At 37.2% G+C, this 26,500-nt stretch overlaps 1 protein-coding gene across 13 annotated transcripts in view; it reads left to right on the plus strand.

Moving 5' to 3' along the window:
• Positions 1 to 26,500, plus strand: part of EVI5 (ecotropic viral integration site 5) — a 242,191-nt gene that overhangs the window by 75,605 nt on the left and 140,086 nt on the right. For 10 of the 13 annotated variants that reach the window (XM_044944678.1, XM_006061325.3, XM_025288256.2 and 7 more), the window contains exons 3-7: positions 16,013 to 16,202; positions 17,118 to 17,342; positions 18,143 to 18,217; positions 24,519 to 24,644; positions 26,066 to 26,209. In XM_044944678.1, the coding sequence (XP_044800613.1) occupies positions 16,013 to 16,202; positions 17,118 to 17,342; positions 18,143 to 18,217; positions 24,519 to 24,644; positions 26,066 to 26,209 (760 nt within the window). Of the gene's footprint in view, positions 1 to 4,873; positions 5,679 to 14,474; positions 14,876 to 16,012; positions 16,203 to 17,117; positions 17,343 to 18,142; positions 18,218 to 24,518; positions 24,645 to 26,065; positions 26,210 to 26,500 lie in introns of those variants that run through there. The other 3 variants (XM_006061328.3, XM_044944680.1, XM_044944682.1) reach the window with 3 other exon arrangements.

Below are 26,500 nucleotides of genomic sequence, written 5' to 3' on the forward strand. Positions count from 1 at the left end.
TTTTTGCTTCAACAGTCATTTACCTTTTAATGAGATTGATAAGGAGAAAATAAGGAAATAAGGGAAAAATTTATATTTTTCTATATAAATTTATGTTTGCCTATAAAGCTTCCATTTCTGGTGTTTTTTGGTTCTTTCTTTTTAGCTCCAGATTTCAAACTGATAGCATTTTCCTTCTGCACAGAGGACTTCCTTGAATGTTTCATGTAGTGTGGGCTGCTCCTATTTGTCTGAGTCCTCATTTTGCCTTTGATTTTTAAAAATATTTTCTCTGAGTAAAAGACTCTAGGTTGACAGGGTTTTTTGTTTGTTTTTTTTCCTTCAGTACTGTAATAAGGTGTCATTGACATCACTTTTGCAGTGTTTATATCAGGAAATCGGATGCAATCCTTATCTTTGTTTCTGTGTGGATAATGTGTCTTTTTTCCCTTCTGTCTCCTTTTAAGATTTTTTCTTTATTCCTGGTTTTAAGTAATTTGATTCTAAAGTGCCTAATTGTAGTTTTCTTCCTATTTCTTACTTGTGAGCTTTGTTGAATTTCTTGTAGACTTAAAATTTTCCTCAAATTTGAAAACTTTTCAATCATTTCTTCAAATTTTTAAAATTCTTTTCTTTCCTCCTCCTCAGTGGCTAATTACACAGATATTAGGCCACTTGAAATTGTTCCATAGCTCATTAATATTGTGTTCATTTTTTGGAAAATTTTTATTGCTTTGTATTCAGGTTCTGTACATTGTGATCTGCCATGTCTGATTTGCCATTCATCCTGTCCGGTGTGTTTTTCATCTCTCCCATTTTTCATCTCTAGAAGGTGGAGCTGAGTGGTGTTTGTATGTCTCTACTTAAGTTTTGAACATACAGAAATACAGATTTAATACCTTTTAATGGCCTTATCTGATAGTTCTAACATTTCTGTCAATATCATTTTCAGTTCAGTTCAGTTTAGTCATTCAGTTGTGTCCGACTCTTTGCGACCCCATGGACTGCAGCACGCCAGGCCTCCCTGTCCGTCACCAACTCCTGGAGTCTACCCAAATTCGTGTCCATTGAGTCAGTGATGCCATCCAACCATCTCATCCTCAGTTTGCTTTTGATTAATTGTTTTTTCCTCTTATTAGTTACATTTTTCTGCTTCTTTGTGTGCCTGATAATATTTGATTAGATGTCTCACATTGTGAATTTTACCTTGTTTGGTTTGGCTGTTGTCCTATAAAGATTCTTAAGCTTTGCCCAAGAATGCAGTTAAGTTACTTAGAAAGAATTTGCTCTTGAATGACTTCGTAGGTGGTTCAGTGGTAAGAGAATCCACCTACCATTGAAGGAGATGCTGGTTCAGTCCTTGGGTTGGGAAGATCCACTGGAGAAGGAAGTAACAACCCACTCCAGTATTCTTGCCTGGGAAATCCCTTGGACAGAAGAGCCTGGTGAGCTACAGCCCATAGAGTTGCAAAAAATTGGACACAACTGAGTGACTGAGCATGCATGAACATGCAGAAGTACACAGCTTAGGGCTATTTTTCCCTCCTCCCGAGGCATGACCTTTTTGTGTACTCTACACAGTATGCCTTGAAACAGATTCTTCAGTCTAACCCATGGGGATGGTTACTTTCCTGGCCCTGTGTGAATGGTGGCTTTTATCGCTAGCCTTGGGTACTTTACTTACATACATATGCTGATCAGTACACAGCTGAATACTTAATGGGTACCCTCTGTCAAATCTCTGAAGATCTTGTTTGTATACTTACCTTTCTGGTATTCTGTTCCTTGGACTCTAGCTACCTTGGTCTCCTCATGCCCTCAGCTCTATCCATTCAGTTGAGAAAGTTCACTAGGTTCTGTTGATTTTCCCTGCCCAAGCCAGGATCTGGAAACTCAAGACAGGTAAGATGGCAATCATAGGACTTACTTCACTTATCTCCTGAGTTTCAGTAATAGCTGTCCATTGTTGCCTGTTGTCCAGAGTCTTTTAAGAAAAGAAACATTGTTCTCATATAGTTGATATATCTTGTCCAGTATTTTTTGGTTGTTTCTTGGGAGGGAGTAAATCTCTTATCTGTTACTCTATCATGGCCATAATGAAGTAATTTTTTTTCTTTAAGAGAGTTTTGCATTTTCCTTTGGCTGGAAGAAGCTTGAATAAGATTAGAAAAATAGACATTATTTGATAGTTAATTTAGAAGTTAATACTATATGTAAATATATTCTGAATATTAACTCTGCTCAGCTTTAAAATTATTTTATTGCTGAGATAGTTATTGATATTTTTGTTTAAAAATGACTTGTCCTTAGGTTTGGTCTCTTCCTGTTGGTATGGAGATAGAAAATAGAGGCATGAGAGCAATTTCCTGGAAAGAGAATTTATAAGCTAGAGATTTTGAACCTGGTCCATGTGAACCACAAAAAGAAGACCTAATGTTAGCTCACACAAACCTGGCAATAGAAATTGCCCTCTTCTGATGATCATTTCCTAGAAAGTGCTTTTAAAAGGGATTTCTTTGGCTGTCAGCATTTGATGAGTAAGATGGAAAGCTTGGTGTGCCACATGATGATAACTTCATGTCGGTTTTATGTATGTGTTGATTTTAACTTTGTGCCCTTTGCTTATTATATTTGAAAGATTTAGAGCAAAGAGTTTTGGTTGAAGTTTCAGGAAGAGAGAGTTTTAATATGTGGTTTGGCAGAGTTTCTTGGATAAGATGAATTTGGAAGAGGGTCATAAATGAGCAGGGCTTTTCTGGTGGCTCAGCAGTAAAGAATTCTTCTGCAGTGCTTCAGATGAGGGTTTGATCTTGGGTCAGGAAGATCCCCTGGAGGAAATGGCAGACCACTCCAGTATTCTTGCTTGGAAAATCCTATGGACAGAGGAGCATGGCAGGCTACATACAGTCCACAGGGTCGCAAGAGTCAGACACAGCTGAGCGACTGCACCACTACCACCACCAGTATAGAAAATACTATATTAAAAATTGTTGATCCCTGGTCTGGCAGATTCCACATGGGGCAGCTAAGCCCGTGTGCCACAACTACTGAAGCCTGAGCACTGTAGAGCCTGTGCTCCTCAACAGTTCAGTTCAGTTCAGTTGCTCAGTCATGTTCCACTCTGTGACCCCATGGACTGCAGCACACCAAAACTCCCTGTCCATCACCAACTCCCAGAGTTTACTCAGACTCATGTCCATCGAGTCGGTGATGCCATCCAACCATCTCATCCTCTGTTGTAGCCTTCTCCTCCTGCCGTCAATCTTTCCCAGCATCAGGGTCTTTTCCAGTGAGTCAGTTCTTCGCATCAGGTGGCCAAAGTATTGGAGTTTCAGCTTCAGCATCAGTCCTTCCAATGAATATTCACGACTGATCTCCTTTAGATTGGACTGGTTGGATCTCCTTGCAGTCCAAGGGACTCTCAAGAGTCTTCTCCAACACCACAGTTCAAAAACATCAATTCTTTGGCTCTCAGCTTTCTTTATAGTCCAACTCTCACATCAACTCTCACATCCAAACATGACTACTGGAAAAACCATACCTTTGACTAGATGGACCTTTGTCAACAAAATAATGCCTTTGCTTTTTAATAGGTTGGTCTAGGTTGGTCATAGATTTGTTGTCTAGGTGGTCATAGATTTTCTTCCAAGGAGCAAGCATCTTTTAATTTCATGGCTGCAGTCACCATCTGCAGCGATTTGGGAGCCCCCCAAAATAAAGTCTGTCACTGTTTCCATTGTTTTCCCTATCTATTTGCCATGATGTGATGGGACCAGATGCCATGATCTTCGTTTTCTGAATGTTGAGCTTTAAGCCAACTTTTTCACTCTCCTCTTTCACTTTCATCAAGAGGCTCTTTAGTTCTTCACTTTCTGCTGAAAGAGTAGTATCATCTGCATATCTGAGGTTATTGCTATTTCTCCTGGCAATCTTGATTCCAGCTTGTGCTTCCTCCAGCCCAGCATTTCTCATGATGTACTCTGCATATAAGTTAAATCCATTACAGTGAGAAACCCATGCACTGCAACTAGAGAGCAATACCCACTCCCAGCAACCAGAGAAAGCCCAGGTGCAGTAACGAAGACCTAACACAGTTATAAATAAATAAATTTTAAAAAATTATTGCAAGTGATGTGTGTGTATAAACTTTTCCCCAAGTAATTCATAATTTATTCCAGAGTTCTAGATGCACTTGGCATATGTGTTAACAAATGATAATTGTGAGAGTTGTTTAAAGATGTCTAGAAAAGAGATTTTTGACAAATAAGACTTTGAAGAAATAAAGGGAGCACAAGATTGTCACCATTTGTTCTGGTGTTCAGTTCAGTTCAGTCGCTCAGTCGTGTCCGACTCTTTGCGACCCCATGAATCGCAGCACGCCAGGCCTCCCTGTCCATCACCAACTCCCGGAGTTCACTCAGACTCACATCCATCGAGTCAGTGATGCCATCCAGCCATCTCATCCTCTGTCGTCCCCTTCTCCTCCTGCCCAGCATCAGAGTTTACTCAGACTCATGTCCATCGAGTTGGTGATGCCATCCAACCATCTCATCCTCTGTCGTAGCCTTCTCCTCCTGCCTTCAATCTTTCCCAGCATCAGAGTCTTTTCCAATGAGTCAACTCTTCGCATGAGGTGGCCAAAGTACTGGAGTTTCAGCTTTAGCATCATTCCTTCCAAAGAAATCCCAGGGCTGATCTTCAGAATGGACTGGTTGGATCTCCTTGCAGTCCAAGGGACTCTCAAGAGTCTTCTCCAATACCACAGTTCAAAAGCATCAATTCTTCGGCGCTCAGCCGAAGGAGTAAGTGTCTTTTAATTTCATGGCTGCAGTCACCATCTGCAGTGATTTTGGAGCCCCAAAAAATAAAGTCTGACACTGTTTCTGCATCTATTTCCCATGAAGTGATGGGACCAGATGCCATGAATTGCTCAAATCTTTTACTTTTTTGAGTTCACGTTTTGAATCTCTTTAAAAAAAAAGAAATTGGTAAAATTCAGAATCCACAAGAAGGGTTTACGTGTAGAGACTGGGTGAATGCAGCACTCTATTGTTTGTTTTGCCTTAGGAAAACAATCCTGGTGGAAAAACACATCTTTGTGGCTTTAATAAATAATAAAATGACAAACATTAAAATCTAGCTCTCCTTCCTCTCTTCTGCTCTTCTTTCCACCAATGTATTATGTCTAAGGAGAAATTGCAAGAATAATAGCTTAAATTCTCTATGACCACTTCTGTGGTTTGTAACGTAGATATGTAAGTTATGTATTTAAAGTAAAAATTAGGAGATGCAGCTAGTACTTGTAACAGGGAAGATGCTTTTATTTAGGATTTTTTCTTCTCTTCCCCACATGTAGATGAAACTCTTAGGTTGTTTAACTACTTTTGATTTAGAAAGTATAAAAAAGAGTATTTTAGAAAGTTAAAATAGAAGAAACATAAAAATATCAAAGTCCTATAAAGAAGCTGTTTTTCCCTCCCATGGTTTTACTGCAGTAATCACTTTTTAAAATCAGTGCATGTGGCAATCCCAGTAAGATGTGAAGAAATGGTTCAATAAAATATCAAAGATCTGTTTGATCAAAGTTAATTATTGATAGCCTTGAGGTTGAAATGGGATAGCTATTTTTTTTTTCTATGTTAAATGTGTTTTTCATTTTAAAATTACAAAGACTTTTTGGCAGAGATGAACTCAAGAAGGTAAGGTTCAAGTGTAATAGCAGTGCATTTTAATTAAGCAGGGGAATAATGCTAATTTAAATTTTGAACGGGCCATTATTTGGTTTAAAAATTTGGCATTGCAACCATGTTTGTTTCCTTTGACATCCTGTTACTTAGAGTCAGATTTTACTTTTTAGCAGATTCGGGGGGTGAAATATGAGGACAAGAAAATGGAAAGAGTTCTTCTAAATTAAAGTAAATATATTTTATGTAACATCTAAGTCTACACTGTCAAATATGGAAGCCATTAGCCGTATGTGACAGTTGAGCACCTGAAATGTGACTGGTCTGAATTGTGATGAGCTGTAAAAGTAAAACATACTCCAGATTTTGAAGAGCTGATTTGAAAAAAAAAAGAGAGATCGTCAATTGAAAAAATTTTGATTGTGTAGTAAGAATATGTAATGTTTTGACTGTGTTTGATAAAGTAAATTATTAGAATTAAATTGCATCTATTGTTTTATACTTTAAACTTGGCTATTACAACATTTAAACTTATGTAAGGGGCTGGCATTATATTTCTGTTAGATAGTACTGATCTCGGTGATCTAACTTTTACATTTATAATTTTACCACCACAGCATTACCTCAGTTATCTAAGGGTACTGTCTGTAACACAGCCATGCGTATTTAAGGAAGTGGTAAAAAGCTTCTGAACAAAACAAGTATTTTCAAGTCTGTGTTAAAAACATATATTTTTAATCATAGAGTTCTTTAGATCGTCACTCTAACCTCTTATTCTTTTTCTTTTCATAGGAGAATTGTTTTAAATTTTTAATCGGTTGTCTGGTTTCCTGAGGAATTTGATGATGGGATTAATTAAAAGAATTTATTGTACTACTCTTTCTGTTGCAACTTAGCTTCAGTCTGGAATATCTGTAAAAATCAGTCACTAAACCGTCAGTTTCTGATCAGAATATTTGAGATTGGCCTGCAAGACTCATGCATTCACCTTCTCTGAGACCTTATCTTAAAGAAACAAAAGCCAAAGAAAAACCCCCTGTGCTTTCAGAACTGGAGAGATTCTTGTCATTTAGGCTCCTCCCATCTGAGTTTCTGAGTTGTTGCTTCCTGTGCTAATTCCTTGTTTTTTTTCTTAATTCTTCCTTCTTGCTTCTGAGACATGTATATGCTTGCTGATGTAGATGGGAATGGGTGTGACTCCTCTGTGAGTCAGATATGTATTCTGTTGCTATTGATTTGGAACAGCCTGGTTTTAGACAGCAGGCTGCTGTCTTTCTCCCTGTACTTTCATATCCTGTTTGTTTGGTGTAAGGTTACATGAGTGTTTGAACCCTGTGTTTGAAAAGTTGCTCCCTCTGCAATGAAGTGACAATGTATTTAGCTTTTCAAATGTTTTTCTCATATAGCAGTGTTTTTCCTTAGCTTTCTTAGCTCCTTCCTTAGCTTTTATCAATTATCTTAACAGTTTACACATTCCCAGCTGGCATATTGACCTGTTATTTTTGTATCCTGCTCTCTTATTTCTGGTATCCATGGGAAAGCATTATACTGAGTACAACAGGATATTAAAAAAGTTTGTCAAATAATTGCCAAATTTCCATTTGTAGACTTTTCAACTGTTGTGCTATTTATCTACATGGATATGTCTTCCAAGTATTTCAAACTCCAAAAACCCAAAAAAAAACCCTTTTTTTTCTCTTCCTTTGTATTTTTCGTAGTATTGTAGAGAATTATTTTCTTTCATGTTTATCAAATATATGCATTGTACATAAGTTATTTTTTTTTCTCATAGGCCCGTCATGAAGTGCACAATGTACCATTTTCCTCAGATAGGTGGCCCCTTGGTGAGATGAAGGTTCAGTTCTCAGTAGCAAGAATATGGTGAAGATAATCTCTAAAATAAGACCTAAAGACCCAGTTATTCTCTTTGTTGGCACATACCAACAAAGTGTTGTTCTCACTTTAGAGAACTGGAATTGGAAATGCTTTCTCTCTGCCAAGTATCCTAAGCTTCTGCAGTCAAAGAATCTTAGACATTTTCCATCCTTAATACTATTGGAAGTCCAGCTGACAATGGGCTTTAGCACCCCCACCTCAGATAATGTGGAACTGTAGCTACTTTGAATGCTACCCTTAGAGCTGGAGGTACAGAAAGTTGGAGTTGTTTAGGTGGAAGGCTGCAGATTATATATTTATTCCCCAGTCAGTAGAAATCCAAGCTCTGATGCCTTAGTCTTGCAGCATTCTAGGAGGATGAATAAATTTAGGTCTCTCAGTTATTGTGTAGCCCCAAGCCACACCTGCCTATGGAGAATGCCTTTGATTATCACCTACAATGTTCCTACCAGGCCAGTATACTTTTCCTTTAATTCAATGGATTTCTTCTTGTTTTAGTCATAAGAAAATTATGATGGGGTGGGGAGGTAGCTTCCTTTTTTTTTTTTTTTTTGCAGTAAATCCTTGCAAGGCAGTGAACCTATGTGTTCTGGGAAAAGGAAGGTAAATGAGTAACTTTTGAATAGACTTCTCACTAGCCCACAGACCTCTGAGTAATGCTGTATTACCACTTTCTCAGGTGCCTGGCTACATAGTCTTTGAAAACTGCTCACATTTTCAGGCAGTGTGCCTTTACTACCATGTCAAGAGTATTTTAATTGAAACTAGGTTGCAACCTGTCTAGGAGTCTTCCTGAGGTGATTAAAAAAAAAAAAAAAAAGAATCACTGCTTTTAGCAAAAATAAATAGAAATGTATGATTCTAACTACACATTCTGTAAAGTCTACATATTTTAATGAGTATGTAAATTCTTTTCCTACATACCATGATTAAGTAGCTAGTGGAGAGAGACTTGGTAGTATCAGCTCAAGTATTACTTCTGGAAAATGTTCTCATTCTCTCAGACAGAAGGACTTCATTATATCCAGAGCATTGAAAAAAAATTCTAAAGTTTTTACTTGGAAAATTCTAAACTTTGATAGAATGACCACAAATTTGAAAAAAGAGAAAGTAGTGTTTATACCTTCCTTTGTTTACAAAATAGATACACTTAATATATCAAAAATAGTCACTGTTTTTGTGATCATGTTATAATAATCATGGTTTTTAAAAAAGTTCTGAAGGGCTTTCAGTAATATAAAGCAGTAGTTTCTCACCTAATTCTTACTATCCCTAATGTCATTAACCAGAGATAGTATTTTTAATAAATTTTTATGAAAGTGAAAAGTGAAAGTGTCAGTCGCTCAGTACTGTCTGATTCTTTGCATTCCCCAAGCACTGTAGCCCGCCAGGCTCCTCTGTCCATGAAATTTTCCGGAAAAGAATACTGGAGTGAGTAGCCATTCCCTTCTGCAGGGGATCTTCCCAACTCAGGGATCTAACCCAGGTCTCCTGCACTGCAGGTGGATTCTTTATCTTCTGAGCCACCATTCAGTTCAGTTCAGTCGCTCAGTTGTGTCTGACTCTGGGACCCCCATGGACTGCAGCACGCCAGGCCTCCATGTCCATCACCAACTCCCAGAGTTTACTCAAACTCATGTCCATCAAATTGGTGATGCCATCCAACCATCTCATCCTCTGTTGTCCCCTTCTCCTCCCACCTTCAATCTTTTCCAGCATCAGGGTCTTTTCTAATGAGTCAGTTCTTCACATCAGGTGGCCAAAGTATTGGAGTTTCAGCTTCAACATCACTCCTTCCAATGAATATTCAGGACTGCTTTCTTTTAGGATGAACTGGTTGGATCTCCTTGCAGTCCAAGGGACTCTCAAGAGTCTTCTCCAACACCACAGTTCAAAAGCATCAATTCTTCAGTGCTCACTTTCTTTATAGTCCAATTCTCACATCCATACATGACTACTGGAAAAACCATAGCTTCGACTAGATGGACCTTTGTTGGCAAAGTAATGTCTCTGCTTTTTAATATGCTGTCTAGGTTGGTCATACTTTTCTTCCAAGGAGCAAGCATCTTTTAATTTCATGGCTGCAGTCACCATATGCAGTGATTTTGGAGCCCAAGAAATTAAATTCTGCCACTGTTTCGACTGTTTCCCCATCTATTTGCCATGAAGTGACAGGACCAGATGCCATGATCTTAGTTTTCTGAATGTTGAATTGTAAGCCAACTTTTTCACTCTCCACTTTCACTTTCATCAAGAGGCTCTTTAGTTCTTCACTTTCTGCCGTAAGGGTGGTGTAATCTGCATATCTGAGGTTATTGAGATTTCTCCCGGCAATCTTGATTCCAGCTTGTGCTTCATCCCGCCCAGCGTTTCTAATGATGTATTCTGCATAGAAATTAAATAAGCAGGGTGACAATATACAGCCTCGACATACTCCTTTCCGTATTTGGAACCAGTCTGTTGTTCCATGTCCAGTTCTAACTGTTGCTTCCTGACCTGCATACAGATTTCTTAAGAGGCAGGTCAGGTGGTCTAGTATTCCCATCTCTTGAAGAATTCTCCACAGTTTGTTGTGGTCACACAGTCAAAGGCTTTGGCGTAGTCAATAAAGCAGAAGTAGATATTTTTCTGGAACTCCCTTGCTTTTTTGATGATCCAACAGATGTTGACAATTTGATCTCTGGTTCCTCTGCCTTTTCTAAATCCAGCTTGAACATCTGGAAGTTCATGGTTCACGTACTGTTGAAGCCTGCCTTGGAGCATTTTCAGCATTACTTTGCTAGCATGTGAGATGAGTGCAATCGTGTGGTAGTTTGAGCATTCTTTGGCATTGTCATTCTTTGAGATTGGAATGAAAACTGACCTTTTCCAGTCCTGTGGCCATTGCTTAGTTTTCCAAATTTCCAAAGTGCAGCACTTTGACAGCATCATCTTTTAGGATTTGAAATAGCTGAACTGAAATTCCATCACCTCCATTAGCTATGTTTGTAGTGATGCTTCCTAAGACCCACTTGACTTCGCATTCCAGAATGTCTGGCTCTAGGTTGGTTGATATATAATTTGCAAGAGAGAAATGCACAGTTCTTAAGTGTACAGTTTGAGCTTTAACAGATATAAACACCTAACAGGTATATACACCTGTGTATAACCCCCACACCCATTAAGATGTAGACAGTTTTTTTCATCTTAGAAAATTTATTTGTGCCCCTTTTAGCAACTCCTCCACCAGGAACTTTTCTTCTGATTTTTATTGCTGTGGATATATTTTGCTTATTCTTTTTGGTGAGGCTATAATTCATATACTGTGCAGTTCACCCATATGAAGTGTGTAATTCAGTGATTTTTTATGTATTTACAGAGTTTTGCAGTCATCGCCACCATCATTTTTAGAACATTTTCATCACCAAAGAAACTATATCCATTAGCAGCAACTGTCCATCCCTCCTTGTTCCCCTTACTCCCACTCCAGTCCTCAGCAACAACTCATCCACTTTCTGAATTCTAGGTATTGAATATAAATTGAGTCATATAACATGTTTCCTTTTGTGACTGGCTTCTTTCACTTAGCATGTTTTCAAGGTTCCATGTTCCAGCATCCATGTTGTAACCTGTATCTCTGCTTCATTTTTTTTCAAGACTGAATGACACTATACCTTATGGATATACCAGTGTTTTTATCCATCCAGTACTTGATGGGTATTTGGATTGTTTCCACTCTGGCTATTATGAATAATATTGCCATGAACACTTGTTATGTAGATTTTGTGTGGACATAGATTTTCATTTCTCTTTAATATATACCTGGGAGTGGAATGGCTGGTTTATATGGTAATTCAGTGTTTAACCATTTAAGAAATTGCCAGACTTTTTTTCTGAAGTGATTTTACCATTTTATATTCCCATCAGTGTGTCTGAGGGTTCCTATGTCTCCATATCTTCACCAACACTTGTTGCTATTTGTCTTTTTCATTATAGCCATACTATAATGCCGTACTGTGAAGCAGTGTGTTGTTATGTTTTGATTGGCATTTCCCTAATCATTAGTGATGTCGAGCATCTTTCTGTGTGTTTATTGGCCAATTATATATATTTGTGGAGAATTATCTATTCTTATTCTGTGCCCATTTTTTAATTGGTTTATCTTTTTAGTATTGAGTTGTAAGGGTTATTTATATATTCTAGATAGAAATCTTATGGATTGTGCATAGTTTTTCCCATTCTGTGGGTTTTCTTTTCACTTTCTTAATGGCATCCAGTGAGGTACAGAACATCTAAAATTTTGATGAGTCCAGTTTAAATATATTCTTTATTTTACCTGTGCTTTTGGTGTCATATTTAGAAAGGCTTTTCTTCTGTAGTGTATGTGTTCTTGAACTTCTTGTAAGTGGAATCAAGTAGTATGTACTCTTTTGCATCAGGGTTCTTTCACCTGATGGGCTCCATACAGTCCATGGGGTTGCAAAGAGTTGGAAAGGACTGAGCAAGTAACACTGTTCTTCACTTCTTTCACCTAATGTTTATAAGATTAATGTTATGTATCAGCAGCAGTTTGTATCTGAGTGATGTTGCAGTGAATGAATATCACAATTTGACCGTTTATTTTTCTGGATATATGGGTTGTTTCTGGACTTTATGAATAAAGCTTTTCTGAACTTTAAATTGTAAGTCTTTTTGTGGATGTAGGTTTTCATTTTTCTTGCTGTCATATAAAAATGTATTCAACTTTATAAAGAATTGCCAAATAGTCTTCATAGTGGTTGAACTCTTACTACTGACATGGATATATTAAAGTCACAATTGGTCTCATCTTTGGCAGCACTTAGTATGGCCAGTCTTTAAAATTGTAGCCATGCTGATTATGTACATAGTATGGTTTTAACTTGGGTGTCTTTGGTGACTAAGGATGTTGAATGTTTTTCAGTTGCTTATTAGCCACTTGACTATTTTGTTTTGGAAGGTGTCAGTTTAAATCTCTTACTCATTTTTAAAAATGTATTGTTTGCCTTCTTAATTATCAACTATAAGTGTTCTTCCTGTATTCTGGATGCCAGTCTTTTGTCAGATGCATATGTTGAGGATATTTTTTTTTTCAGTTTGTGGCTTACCTTTTCATTTTCTTCAAAGTAGAGCTTTTAAAATTTGAAAGGCAATTTAGTATTTTTTAGTCAATTTTTTTCTTTTATGGTTAATGTTTGTTGTGTCCCATTAATAAATTTTGCCTATTCCAAGGTTGTGAAGACTTTTTCCTGTTTTCTTCAAGATGTTTTATAGTTTTAGTTTTTATATTCAAGTCTGTTGTCTATTTTGAGTCTTTTTTTTTGTTGTTGGTATTATGTGAATTAAGGCAGGGACAATATCTTTAAATAATGTGAAGTCTGTACTTGGAATATATCATTTGTAATGTTTTTCAAAGTTTTGTATATTTATAGTACTTATTGCATTGTCCTCTGAAGATGAACTGTTTAACTCTCTTCTCTAATCCACCCATGAATTCATTTGGTTTTCCTGCTTATCCTAAAAGTTATAACATGGAGATCTCTGAGACCTTTCTGACTGTTAAAAAATAAACAAAACACCCTTCTTTTTAGGTACTTTTTCATTTATGCTTTCATTATATCTCAGATTTCTGTTTAGCTTAGGAAACACCAGTATTTCCTTTTTAACTGCATGTCTTTATTAATGGTAGTGGTGAAATTTAATTATTTGTCATATAGTGAAGTGAGGTCGCCCAGTTGTGTCCGACTCTTTGCGACCCCATGGAATGTAGCCCACCAGACTTCTCCATCCATGGAATTTTCTAGGCAAGAGTGCTGGAGTGGGTTGCCATTTCCTTCTCCAGGGGATCCTCCCGACCCAGGGATCAAACCCGGGTCTCCCACATTGCAGGCAGACACTTTACTGTCTGAGCCATCAGGGAATCCTAAAAAAGTGAAAGTCACTTAGTCATGTCAGACTCGTTGTGACCCCATGGACTATACAGTCCATGGAATTCTCCAGGCCAGAATACTGGAGTGGGTAGCCTTTCCCTTCTCTAGGGGATCTTCCCAACCCAGGGATGGAACCCAGGTCTCCCTCATTGCAGGAGTATTCTTTACCAGCTGAGCCACAGGGAAGTTAGCAAGCATTCAATGAATAATTAAGTGAAATGAACTTGGATTCAGGTTATTTCTGTAAAGTTTGTTTGTGTATTCCATTTATAAATCTTGAGGTTTAGAATCATACATAAAATTACTTGTATACATACACTTATTTTTTTCATAAGTTATATTGTGGACTTATTAAAATAATATCTATGGAAAAAATAGTATTTAAAGCAAAACTTTATCATTAATTAGTTTTTTTCTGATAAAGACTATTTATAGCAAATAATTGACCCTGAATTAAGCTGTTTTATAAATTTTTCTATTTCTGGCAATATTTGGGACATTTTATTTCATTTAGTGTTGCCATGAAAAAAATGTATTAAATTATGCCATGAATAAGGAAAGTGTTTTAGTTTATATTATTGTGTTATTGAGTTTGATCATCTCATATTTGAAGTTTTTTTTCTTTAATATGGGGGTTTGAGTTTTATTTCAGTTCTGTCAGTTTTCAGTGTATTTTGTTTTGAGCTAAATACAAAGACAATATAAAGGGATATAAAGATGAGTAAGACATAAATGTGGCTTGCAAAGGATTTTTTATAGTCTGCTAAATATAATTTGACTCATGTTTCTTTATTAGTTTTTATACATCATAAATTAATATTGGGAGCATTTTTTGTCTAAGCAGATGATTTTCTGAAGGAGTTACTGGAAGTAAATAGTATCCATGTTAAATAGATGTTTTAGGACCCCATGGCATGTAATTTACATCTTAATAATGATAGAGCCACATTTTCCAGCCTTTTTTTTTTTGATAGCCTGTTTACACGTGAAAGAAGTAATGGATTTGATGTTGTATTGAGTTATGGAATGGATCTCTGAAATTATCTTAACCTGTCTTTCTACAGATAAGGAAGAGGCCTTAAATAGGGCCTTAACAGTGATGAGGTCTCAATTTAAAAGTGCATGTCCAGTGATAAATGACAGCTGTTAGCTGGCCTGAGTTTCTGGGAGATAGTAGGTTTTATGGAGAGTCAGTGGATTAAAGTCCTTTCTCATTTAAAGGGAGAAGCTTCTACCCTGCTACACCCTGTTTTTCTGGAATATAGGCTAGTTTTGCCCTTCTTGTTTTTTAAGAGATCCGGAATTGTAAATACAAATGTATGTTGGAGAAGGAACTGGCAACCCACTCTGATACTTTTGCCTGGAAAATCCCATGCCTAGAGAAGCCTGGTGAGTTGCAGTCCATCAGGTCGCAAAGAGTTGGACATGACTGAGCAACTAACACACACACACACACACACACACACACACACACACACACACACAGATGTATGTGTATATAAACAAATGAAATCTTCTAATTTTAGTTTTAGTAATTGTTCGTTTTTTTTACACAAAACATTGCATGAGCCAGACAAAACACTCTTTGGGCAGATCAGTTATGCCTGGGTGAAGCAAAATTGAAAGAGACAAAGATTTGATTAATTTGTGTGTCTGCCTTACTTTTTTAGTCCTAGACACATTTTAAACATGTTAGGGTTAGTTCTTCCATAAAATTAGTTAATACCTCTTTCAAGTACAGTTTCTTTTTTCCTGAAGCGTTCCCAGTGAATTTCTCCCCAGAAGACTTCTTCTAATTTGAATTTTTAGTGGAGATAAAGGGAAATTATGATGGGACTAATAGCACTAAAATATTTAACATAATTTACTTTATCAAATTTTTAAATTGCTATTCTTAGTAGAAAAAAATATGTAGCAATTAATTTTGTAGATGTCAACCAAACATTTTTAAAATTACGTATATTTTAAAACTATGGCTAAATTGCTGTAGTGAAGCCCTTAAGTATCATCATGTTGTTGCAGAAAGGGGGACCCCTTCCAGGGCCTGAGAGTGGGCTCTTGTCTAACACTCGGAATGGATTGTCCAAGGAGGTGCATATACTGACAAAGCTAGATACTTTATTGGGAAGGGGCACCTGGGCAGGGAACCCAGGAGGACTGCTCTGCTGTGTGGCTTGCTGTCTCATGTTTTGCGTTGATGAGATTAGTTTCTGGGTTGTTTCTGGCCAATCAGTCTCGAAAATGAGTCCTTCCTGGTGGCATACCCATTGCTCAGGCAAGATGGATGTCAGGATCCTGGGAGGTGGTAGGACAGGTGCGGTCTCCTTTTGGCCTTTCCTGAACTCTTCCAATTGGTGGTGGCTTATTAGTTCCATGTTCCTTACTGAGACCTCCTGTGGTAAAATACTCATGCAAATAGTTACTATGGTGCCTGGCCTGGGTGGGTGGTTTTAGTCAGTGTGTTTCCTCTAATATTGTCATCTAGTGTCACTGTGAGATCTTGAACAATTTTTAATTATATTTTAGATTGTTAGAGACAGATAGTAAGTCTTTAAGATCTGTAAATGGATCAAGAAGGAACAGTGGCTCCTCCCTGGTGTCAAGTTCATCAGCCTCTAGCAACCTCAGTCACCTTGAAGAAGACTCTTGGATTCTTTGGGGAAGAGTTGTTAATGAATGGGAAGATGTGCGCAAAAAGAAGGAGAAACAAGTTAAGGTATTCATATTCTTTGCTGAAGTTCTTCCTCTTATTCCATCAGGCAGAGATTGATAGAAGATTAAAAAAAAAAAATTGGATTCTAGTACTTCCCAGGTGCTATGATGAAGAGGTCACTTTATATGTTTTCTTCAATTGTGCCAGTAGAAGTTTTGATTTGCAGCTATCAGCTATTATAAAAGTCTCCTAACTGTAGAAATATAGATTCAGAAATGAAGTGGTGACATCCAAAATCCTTCAGTTATCATTATTTTACTCTTTTTTTTTTAAAGCATAAAACAGCCCTTTGAAAGATCATGGTTACCATGCTATCTGTCATTCACAGCTCTGCAGATTATCAGTTCCTTAATACCTTGAGAGGCCATACTCTGAGTGAAATGACAGAAATTTATCCACAGCATTGTTGTTCCTCTGATCAGAACACAATACATCAGTATCTTAGCCAAATCTTAGCTTTGGTTAAAAAGTTCCCTAGTCTTATTATACGGAGAAGGCAATGGCACCCAACTCCAGTACTCTTGCCTGGAAAATCCCGTGGATGGAGGAGCCTGGTGGGCTGCAGTCCATGGGGTCGCTAAGAGTCGGACACAACTGAGCGACTTCATTTTCACTTTTCACTTTAATGCATTGGAGAAGGAAATGGCAACCCACTCCAGTGTTCTTGCCTGAAGAATCTCGGGGACGGGGGAGACTGGTGGCTGCCGTCTCTGGGGTCGCACAGAGTCGGACACGACTGAAGTGACTTAGCAGTCTTATTATAAAAGTAGCTTTGTGAATTAAAATTTGGGAAAGTAAAAAAAAAAAAAAATTTTTTTTTTAAAAAGTCATCTGCTCCACTCCAGCTTCCAATCCCCGTGGCTTTCAAGGTAGGAAGACTAAATAAGTCATTTAAACATTTTTATTTTTATTTTTTAGGAACTTGTTCGTAAAGGGATACCCCATCATTTTAGAGCAATAGTTTGGCAACTTTTGTGCAGTGCACAAAGTATGCCAATTAAGGATCAGTATTCAGAACTCCTGAAAATGACCTCACCTTGTGAAAAATTGATCCGAAGGGACATTGCTAGAACTTATCCTGAACACAATTTTTTTAAGGAAAAAGATAGCCTTGGACAGGAAGTTTTGTTTAATGTAATGAAGGTAAGTTCTATTTATTCTTTTTGGGGGGGGGGATGAAATAAATTCTTATGTTGAAATTAAACATTTCTCATAATGAAGTATGAACTCATTCTAGTAATCAGTTGCTTCGGCAATCAATTTGATTTTAGCATAATTTTGACTTTAATTCTGATGTTTAGGTTGCTGTCTGATTTGGAGAACTCTTGGAAAATTCCTTACATTGCTTGGTATTAGTTGAAGTCAAATAACCTATAAATGACTATACATACCATAGAGAAGACCCTTCATGAAAATGAGTAATTCACCTTCTATGAGTTTCACAATCTGGGAGCAGATTTTCTGTTTGCCATGGCCAGCATCACTAAGAGCTCCTCACCCTTGAAAGTCTGTGGCATTGTAATTTTTTCTTCCAATATTGTCTTTTCTCTTTGCATAATTCCTTTCCCTTTTAGCTACCCCTGTGAAATTATGATTTCTTGTTAAACCATATCAATTTTGTCAATGCTTTACCATCATCCTACTCAAATTTTACTCTATCAGCTACATATTTTTAATGATTTTTAAGCTTTGCCGCTTCCCTGAGTACAAATTCCTTTATTTTCTTGTCCTTAAGAGCTGACAGTTCCTAATTTGTAAATCATCAAAAGAAAATTTTATGTAGTAAATCATATAGGGTAAGAGCATCTACAGCAAAGGAAGCAAGAGCTTCTCTAAAAAATAAATGGTCTTTAACCCACCTTCTCAGTATTTTTAGGCTTTTAGAGAAGGAAGGTATGCTATATCATGATAAAGTATTTTGAACAGTGTTTTTTACTTTTTAGGCATATTCTTTAGTGGATCGTGAGGTTGGTTACTGTCAAGGAAGTGCTTTTATAGTTGGATTGCTGCTTATGCAGGTAAGTTATATAAGTATTAAAGTTGGAGAATTTAAAAATCATCCTTGTTTTTAGTAAGTGGATTTTGGGTGTTTTTCTCCTAAGCATAATCTAAATAAGAATGTTTAGTTTGCAATTTAAAATATTAAACATGTTGAAAATAACACATAGTAAATATCCTACCACTAAATCAAATTTTGTCTTATCTACACTTGGAATCTTATATGTCTGTATTTAATGAGGAATGGTCTTTTCCCAGCTAAGGAGGACTGATTAAAGTGTTTGTATAGAAATCTTACTTTATGGGACTTCTCTGGTGGGTTTGATCCCTGATTGAACTAAGATCCCCCATACTGTGTGGCAAGGCTACATGCACACACAAATCTTAGTTATGATATACAATGTCTTTGGAAGTTTTTACAGTACTTTTATTTGTCACAGAACTGAGGGCTTGTTACACCTCTCTTATTACAGGCTCAAAAATAGAGGTACTCAGTCACTTCTACTGCCTAAAGGATAAACATGTTTCCATTGGCAGTAGCTTATATTGGGTGGGGTGTTTTTGGAAGTCAATGACTGGACATAGCTTTGACAGGAAATAGCATGTGGTGTTATCTATTCAGCGTTATTGAAAATTTTTTTAAAAAGTCTGTCTGTATTAAGTTTCAGATTGAAATATAACTTGAAAAGAAACCTTGGAGATAACTTTTGAGTCATATAGGCTTGTTTTTGCAACTCAGTTCTACACTGAGTTCTGTAATCTTGGGCTAGATTATTTTAACATCCTTTTCATAGCCTTAATTAGGTACTACTTCTACTTGTAGATTCATTATGAGGGTTATATAAGATATTATATGTAATAGGCTAGCATGGTGTTTGACACATGGTAGACATGCATAAAAGTTCAGTGACTTGCCCAAGGTCACATATCTTGGTAGATAAGAGCAGTGTAGAAATCAGAAACTGTGTTTCTCCACTGTTACTGTTGTTCAGTCACTCAGTAGTGTTGAACTCTTTGTGACTACATGGTCTGCAGCATGCCAGGCTTCCTTCAGCAACTTCTGGAGCTTGGTCAAACTCATGTCCATTGAGTCAGTGATGCCATCCAACCATCTCATGCTCTGTTGTCCCCTTCTTCCTCCTGCCTTCAATCTTTCCCAGCATCAGGGTCTTTTCTAATGAGTCAGTTCTTCACATCAGGTGGCCAAAGTATTGGAGTTTCAGCTTTAGCATCAGTCCTTCCAGTGAATATTCAGGACTGATTTCCTTTAGGATGGACTGGTTGGATCTCCTTGCAGTCCAAGGGGACTCTGAAGAGTCTTCTCCAACACCATAGTTCAAAAGCATCAATTCTTCGGCACTCAGCTTTCTTTATAGTCCAACTCTCACATCCATACATGACTACTGGAAAAACCATAGCTTCGACTAGATGGACCTTTGTTGCCAAAGTAATGTTGCTGCTTTTTAATATGCTGTTTGTCATAACTTTTCTTCCAAGGAGCAAGCATCTTTAATTTCATGGCTGCAGTCACCATATGCAGTGATTTTGGAGCCCAAGAAAATAAAGTCTGCCACTGTTTCCACTGTTTCCCTATCTATTTGCCATGACGTGATGGGACCAGATGCCACGATCTTCATTTTTGGAATGTTGAGTTTTAAGCCAGCTTTTTCACTCTCCTCTTTCACCTTCATCAAGAGGCTCTTTAGTTCCTCTTCACTTTCTGCAAAAGGGTGATGGCATCTGCATATCTGAGGTTGTTGATATTTTTCCTGGTGATCTTGATTTCAGCTTGTGCTTCATCCAGCCTGGCATTTCGCATGATGTGCTCTGCATATAAGTTAAATAAGCAGGGTGACAGTATATATCCTTTTCCAATTTTGAACCAGTCTGTTGTGCCATGTCTGGTTCTAACTGTTGCTTCTTAACTGCATACAGGTTTCTTGGGAGGCAGATAAGGTGGTCTGATATTCCCATCCCTTGAAGAATTTTCCACAGTTTGTTGTGATCCACACGGTCAAAGGCTTTAGTCAGTGAAGCAGAAGTTGATGTTTTTCTGAAATTCTCTTGCTTTTTCTATAATCCAACAGATATTGGCAATTTGATCTCTGGTTCCTCTGCCTTTTCTAAATCCAGCTTGAACATCTGGGAGTTCTCGGTTCTCATACTGACTGAAGTGGAGAATTTTCAGCATTATGTTACTAGCACGTGAGATGAGTATAATTGTGCGGTAGTTTGAGCATTCTTTGGCATTGCCTTTCTTTGGGATTGGAATGAAAACTGACCTTTTCCAGTCCTGTGGCCACTGCTGAGTTTTCCAAATGTGCTGGCATATTGAGTGCAGCACTTTCACAGCATCATCTTTCAGGATTTGGAATAGCTCAACTGGAATTCCATCACCTCCACTAGTTTTGTTTGTAGTGATGCTTTCTAAGGCCCACTTGACTTCACATTCCAGGATGTCTGGCTCTAGGTCAGTGATCACACCATCGTGATTATCTGGGTCATGAAGATCTTTTTTGTACAGTTCTTCTGTGTATTCTTGCCATCTCTTCTTAATATCTTCTGCTTCTGTTAGGTCCTTACTATTTCTTTCCTTTATTGTGCCCATCTTTGCATGAAATGTTCTCTTGGTATCTCTGATTTTCTTGAAGAGATTTCTAGTCTTTCCCATTCTATTGTTTTCCTCTATTTTTTTTTTTTTGCATCGATCACTGAGGAAGACTTCCTATCTTTCCTTGCTATTCTATGGAACTCTACATTCAGATGGGTATAGCTTTCCTTTTCTCCTTTGCCTTTAGCTTCTCTTCTTTTCTCAACTATCTGTAAGTCTTCCTCAGACAACCTTTTTGCATTGCTTTTTCTTGGAGATGGTCTTGATTCCTGTCTCCTGTACAATGTCATGAACCTCCGTCCATAGTTCATCAGGCACTCTGTCTATCAGATCTAATCCCTTGAATCTATTATTCACTTGCACTGTACAATCATAAGGGATTTGATTTAGGTCATACCTGAATGGTCTAGTGGTTTTCCCTACTTTCTTCAATTTAAGTCTGAATTTGGCATTAAGAAGTTCATGATCTGAGCCATAGTCAGCCTCCCATCTTGTTTTTGCTGACTGTGTAGAGCTTCTCCATCTTTGGCTGCAAAGAATGTGATCAGTCTGATTTCAGTGTTGACCATCTGGTGATGTCCATGTGTAGAGTCTTCTCTTGTGTTGTTGGAAGAGGGTGTTTGCTATGATCAGTGTGTTTTCTTGGCAAAACTCTGTTAGCCTTTGCCCTGGTTCATTTTGTGCTCCAAGGCCAAACTTGCCTGTTACTCCAGGTGTTTCTTGACTTCCTAATTTTGCATTCCAGTCCCCTATAATGAAAAGGACATCTTTTTTGGGTGTTAGTTCTAGAAGGTCTTGTAGGTCATCATAGAACCATTTATCTTCAGCTTTTTCAGCATTACTAGCTGGGGCATAGACTTGGATTACTGGGATACTGAATGGTTTGCCCTGAAAACGAGAGATCATTCTGTCATTTTTGAGACTGCACCCAGGTAATGCATTTCGGACTTTTTTGTTGACGATGAGGACCACAACCATCGACAGGAGAATTATGGGTCCCACCAAAAAAAGTGTTTCCCATGCCTTTGCTTCAATTTCATGACAATTCTACCTAAGCCTCAAAGCTCTGTATCTGTCAAGAATAGGAATATACACACTTCTTTTCTCAGTAGCAAAAACAGAGACCTTGGCTTATTTGACTGATTTTTACTTTGTTTTATAACTGCCCTCAGTTATTGTTGCAAGATATTTTCCCATTTCTAGGTGACATTTGGTTTATTTTAAAAAACAAAAAACCCTAAAACTAGATTTATTAATGTTGAGATATATCTGTTCTCCAAAGTTGTGATATTCCTAATTTGTAATTGGTTACTATTAGTAGACCTTTCACTATTGAACTCAAACATCCCTGTTACCAATTTATTGATTTTTGTCACAATTCTGTTCCTTTTACATCGCTTCAAAATAACCTTTTATTTCTTTTGCACATAGAAGAGCAGTTTTTTCCCTGCTTGAGATATGAGTCTCACAATATCTGACCTAGCTCTCTAGGACTCCTAAAGGGGGTCATCATACTTTTCTTCAAGACGCTGCAGGTGCTGGTAGTGTCATTTTCTTTCAGTGATTGATTTACTCGACTGTTATTGTCAGTGGCAGCTAAAATACTACCATAACAGCAACCACTTAACAGCTCAGGACTAGAAGCTAGAAGATGTCGGCAAACAGATTCAAAAGCTGTCCTGTCTGTTTCTAAAGTGATTCTCTTTATACCCTAATGCTACTTTGCCTCCCACATATTAGCTTAGAAATATAACTCAGAGTCTGATAAAATTTTTTGCAAGTTAGCTTATTTAGTACATGGTGTTAAAATAGTTAAGAGTACTGGGTATATGTTTTGTGTACAGCTTAGTACTGCTTTAAAATTGGGTAGATAGTGTCCCCACTAGACCTTTGCAAAAGACATGATTCTTATTAACTCAGTGTCATAGAGAAAATGTGTATCAGAGAGAAGGGGCAGTTAGTGGCAATGAGGCATTGAGGTCCAAGGAGGGACATGTGCGTCTCTACCCCTGCCCTCTTCCAGTGCTGGGGGAGAGAAAACAGCCTCCTCAGGAGACAGCCAGATTTCGGTTTTGAAGTATCCTTAGCGGGGGGAATCAGGTTTCACTTAGAGAAAGACAGTGAAAGAACATTTGGTGAAGAGATTGAGGGTATAGACAGGATATTTTACTGATGGCAGGTTATTAGTTCCAGAAAGTGCTGTGTAAAGGGTTTACGGCATGTTAGAAATGGGGTAGATTATGGTAGCCCCGGAACCACATGGGATGAGCATTCTAGGATATTGGGCTTCTTGTAGTGACTGACATAAAAATCAGTGAGGCAATAAAGCTTGATAGGATTAATGAAGATGTGTGTTGGGAGGAAGGAAGGAAGTATGAGTTTTGCTAAGAATAGTTCTTGGCTCCTGTTCATTCCCTGTGTTGAGGCCAGGAAAAATGTATTGTTAATAAATGTAGTCTTCAATAAGAAAAGTGCTTAGAGACCTTTTGAGGTTTCCTCTTTTGAAACACACTGGTATAATGTGAGTGAATGAACATTAGAAAATTTTATCTTAATACACAAGAAATTCCCTGGCAGTCCAGTGGTTAGGACTGTATGCTCCTAGGGCACGGGTTCCACCCCTGTTTGGAGAACTCAGATCTCTGCATGACAAAAAAAAAAAAAAAGACCACACAGTAATTTGTATGTTATGTGTCTAAATTTAATATCTGTGTAACTCTACAGAGCTTTTATATTCAGTATCTTAGTTGATGTAGTTATCTAGTGAGTTACACACAAAATATGAAATTGAAACCTTTAAAACTCTAATTACAGATTTTTTGGGAAAACTTATTTTACTAGTTCTTTTAACACTTATACACTATTATTTCTGCTCAGAACCCTTGAAAAGCCTCCCATCTCACTTAAGATAAAAGTTCAAATCCTTACAGTGGCTTCTAAAATCCTATGATTTGGTTTGTTGTATTTCTCCTCTATAACCATACCTTCATTTGTAACATCACTCCTAATTTAGTAGTCCCGTGTTTATTGTTCCTTGAGCATGCCACTCGTGATTCCATTTCAAGACATTTGTATTCTCTCAGCACTGTTCTTCCCTCAGTTGTTCCCTTACTTTCAGTATTCTGCTCAAATGTTACCTTATCAAGAGATGTTCTCTGACCTACCTATAAATAAATAGAATGTATCTCCTCAGGATTCCCTGTTGCTTTACTTTGTCTTATTTTCATAGCACTTTGCACCATCTGACATGTATTAATTGATTATTCCATATATTGCCTGGAGAATCCCATAGACAGAGGAGCCTGTCAGGCTACAGGGGTGGGTCACTGGGGACTAAACCACCATGTACTGTCTTATCTCCCCTTACTGGAAGGTTCAAACTCCCTGAAAGTAGACTGTTTATTTTGTTCACTGGTATTTGAGAGAGAGAGAGAGAGAAGTATCTGGCTTTAAATGAATATTTGTTGATTAAATTCATGAGTTAGGCAAGTGAGGCAGCTGGTCTCAGTTGTAAGATTTGCCTAATTTCTCAATGATGGTGATAGAATGGGAAATTAGAATCTTCTGATTCCTAGTCCATTGCTCTTAATATTACATCACTTGGCACTCAAAACAGTGGTTATAGTTGGATGAGTACTTAGTTTAAATGTATTTAGCTTATTTATCAAAGAACATTAATATGTGTTGCTTTTTTTTTTCTCCTAATATAGATGCCAGAAGAAGAAGCTTTCTGTGTATTTGTTAAATTAATGCAAGATTATAGACTTCGTGAACTTTTTAAACCAAGTATGGCAGAATTGGGCCTTTGTATGTACCAGTTTGAATGCATGATACAGGTAAAAGTGTGGTGTTAACCAAAAACATACTGCCCTTACATTTTTTGTCATCTTGGTTTGAGTGACAACTAAGCAAATATAATGTTAAAAGCATTAAAGCAACTGAAAAAAAAAATCACTGTTTTGATTACATGATTATTTGTTGGTCTGTTAACCCACAATTTAGACTTTACTTCCCAGTTAGGTGCTGTCCCAGGTAGATCATCTAGAACTTTACTACAGTTTTTATGTTCAAATCTTAAACATTTGTGCCAAGTATATCATAACCTAGGTGCATGAGTTTATTTATTATTCTGTGTTGATGACATTATTTTATGTAGGTTATGCTCTCCTACAAGAAGCCCATGACATTTGGATGCTGGTATTAATTCATTTCCTTTGAGATGGTCTCTCATCTCTTTCAGTCCTCTCCCCTGCCTTTCCCCTACCTTTCTTTACTGCCTTTCATCTCACTTTTTCTGCTAGCCTGTAATCTTAAAAAAAAATTACTGTTTCTATCCTTTTATATTGCTAATTTAAGATTCATAGTCTTATTGACTGAGGGTGAAGAGAAGAGAAAGAGAGGAATCAAAACCAAGTAAAAAATACCTTTAAAGTATTTCACCTTTCTGGATTTAGTTTTTGTATTTATATAAGTAGATTTGCTATTTTTCCCTGTGATCTAATGGTATAAATATTCTCCATTTACTTAAATTTCAATTATGTAAGCAAAATTTAAGAATATAGTTTAAGGATTCAGCTGGCATAAGAGCCATTTTCCTGAGAAAAGTCTCCATTTCCCTGGCAGCCTTACACACAGGAATTTTAAAATCCTCTGCGTTTTCTATGTGTGATGAGAAGAAAGGGATATACCAAATGTTTTTGCATTTTAAAGAGAAAGGCAAAGTAGGTCTTGATGATTCTTATTTGTCTTTTAACTGGTAAGCTTATTTTTATCAACCTTAAACTCCCTTGGTTTATTTTCAGTTAATGTGTCATTTATGTTTTGAATTACTAGAGTTGCTGAAGTATCTGTATTTCGGATGAGAAGGGAGCTTAGGATAGGCAATTGGGTATATAGCACCTGAAAGTATTTCAACATAGCATCTTTCCTTTAAAATAATTTTTTTGAAAATATTATAGTTTATAGAAAAGTAAAGAAAATTATAAAAATTTTACTTATTTATTTTAATTTTTCTTATTAAGAAATCATTAGAAAGTTCCAACTTTTTAAGATCCAACTCCACATCCTTTTTCCCTTCTTCCTTTTCCAAATAGTAACTATCTAAAGTGTCCATTTCTGCCTCTTATTTCTTTCATATGATTCCTGAATTTTTATGTTTATGTTTGGTAAGGGCTAATTTAGTATGTGTACAATGGTGTGGCTTAAAATACTCCATTTTACAATGTTTTTAGCTAATTAATTCCTTTCTTCTATTTAGGAGCACCTTCCAGAGCTCTTTGTGCATTTTCAGTCTCAGAGTTTTCATACCTCAATGTATGCATCATCATGGTTTCTGACTATCTTCCTTACAACTTTTCCACTACCAATTGCAACAAGGATATTTGATATCTTTATGTCTGAGGTAAGTTAGTGGGCAACTTACCAGACTGAGCACAGGAATCATTGGGTTAATGAGAGCTAGGCAATGAGGAGAACAATAAAGGAGACTCATGTGTTCCAGGCTAAACTGCTTGCATGGATAATCTCATTTAATCCTATAACATCCATATGAGTACTGTTCATCTTCTCTTTTGATGGATGACAGGTGAAGAAGCTGATACTTAGAGAAAGATTAAGTAGCTTGTGTATGAACACATAACACGTAAGTGGTATAGTAACCAAGATTCAAACACAGGCAGTCAAAATCAGGAAC

This window comes from Bubalus bubalis, chromosome 6, assembly GCF_019923935.1.
Source record: "Bubalus bubalis isolate 160015118507 breed Murrah chromosome 6, NDDB_SH_1, whole genome shotgun sequence".
Classification (NCBI taxonomy): domain Eukaryota; kingdom Metazoa; phylum Chordata; class Mammalia; order Artiodactyla; family Bovidae; genus Bubalus; species Bubalus bubalis.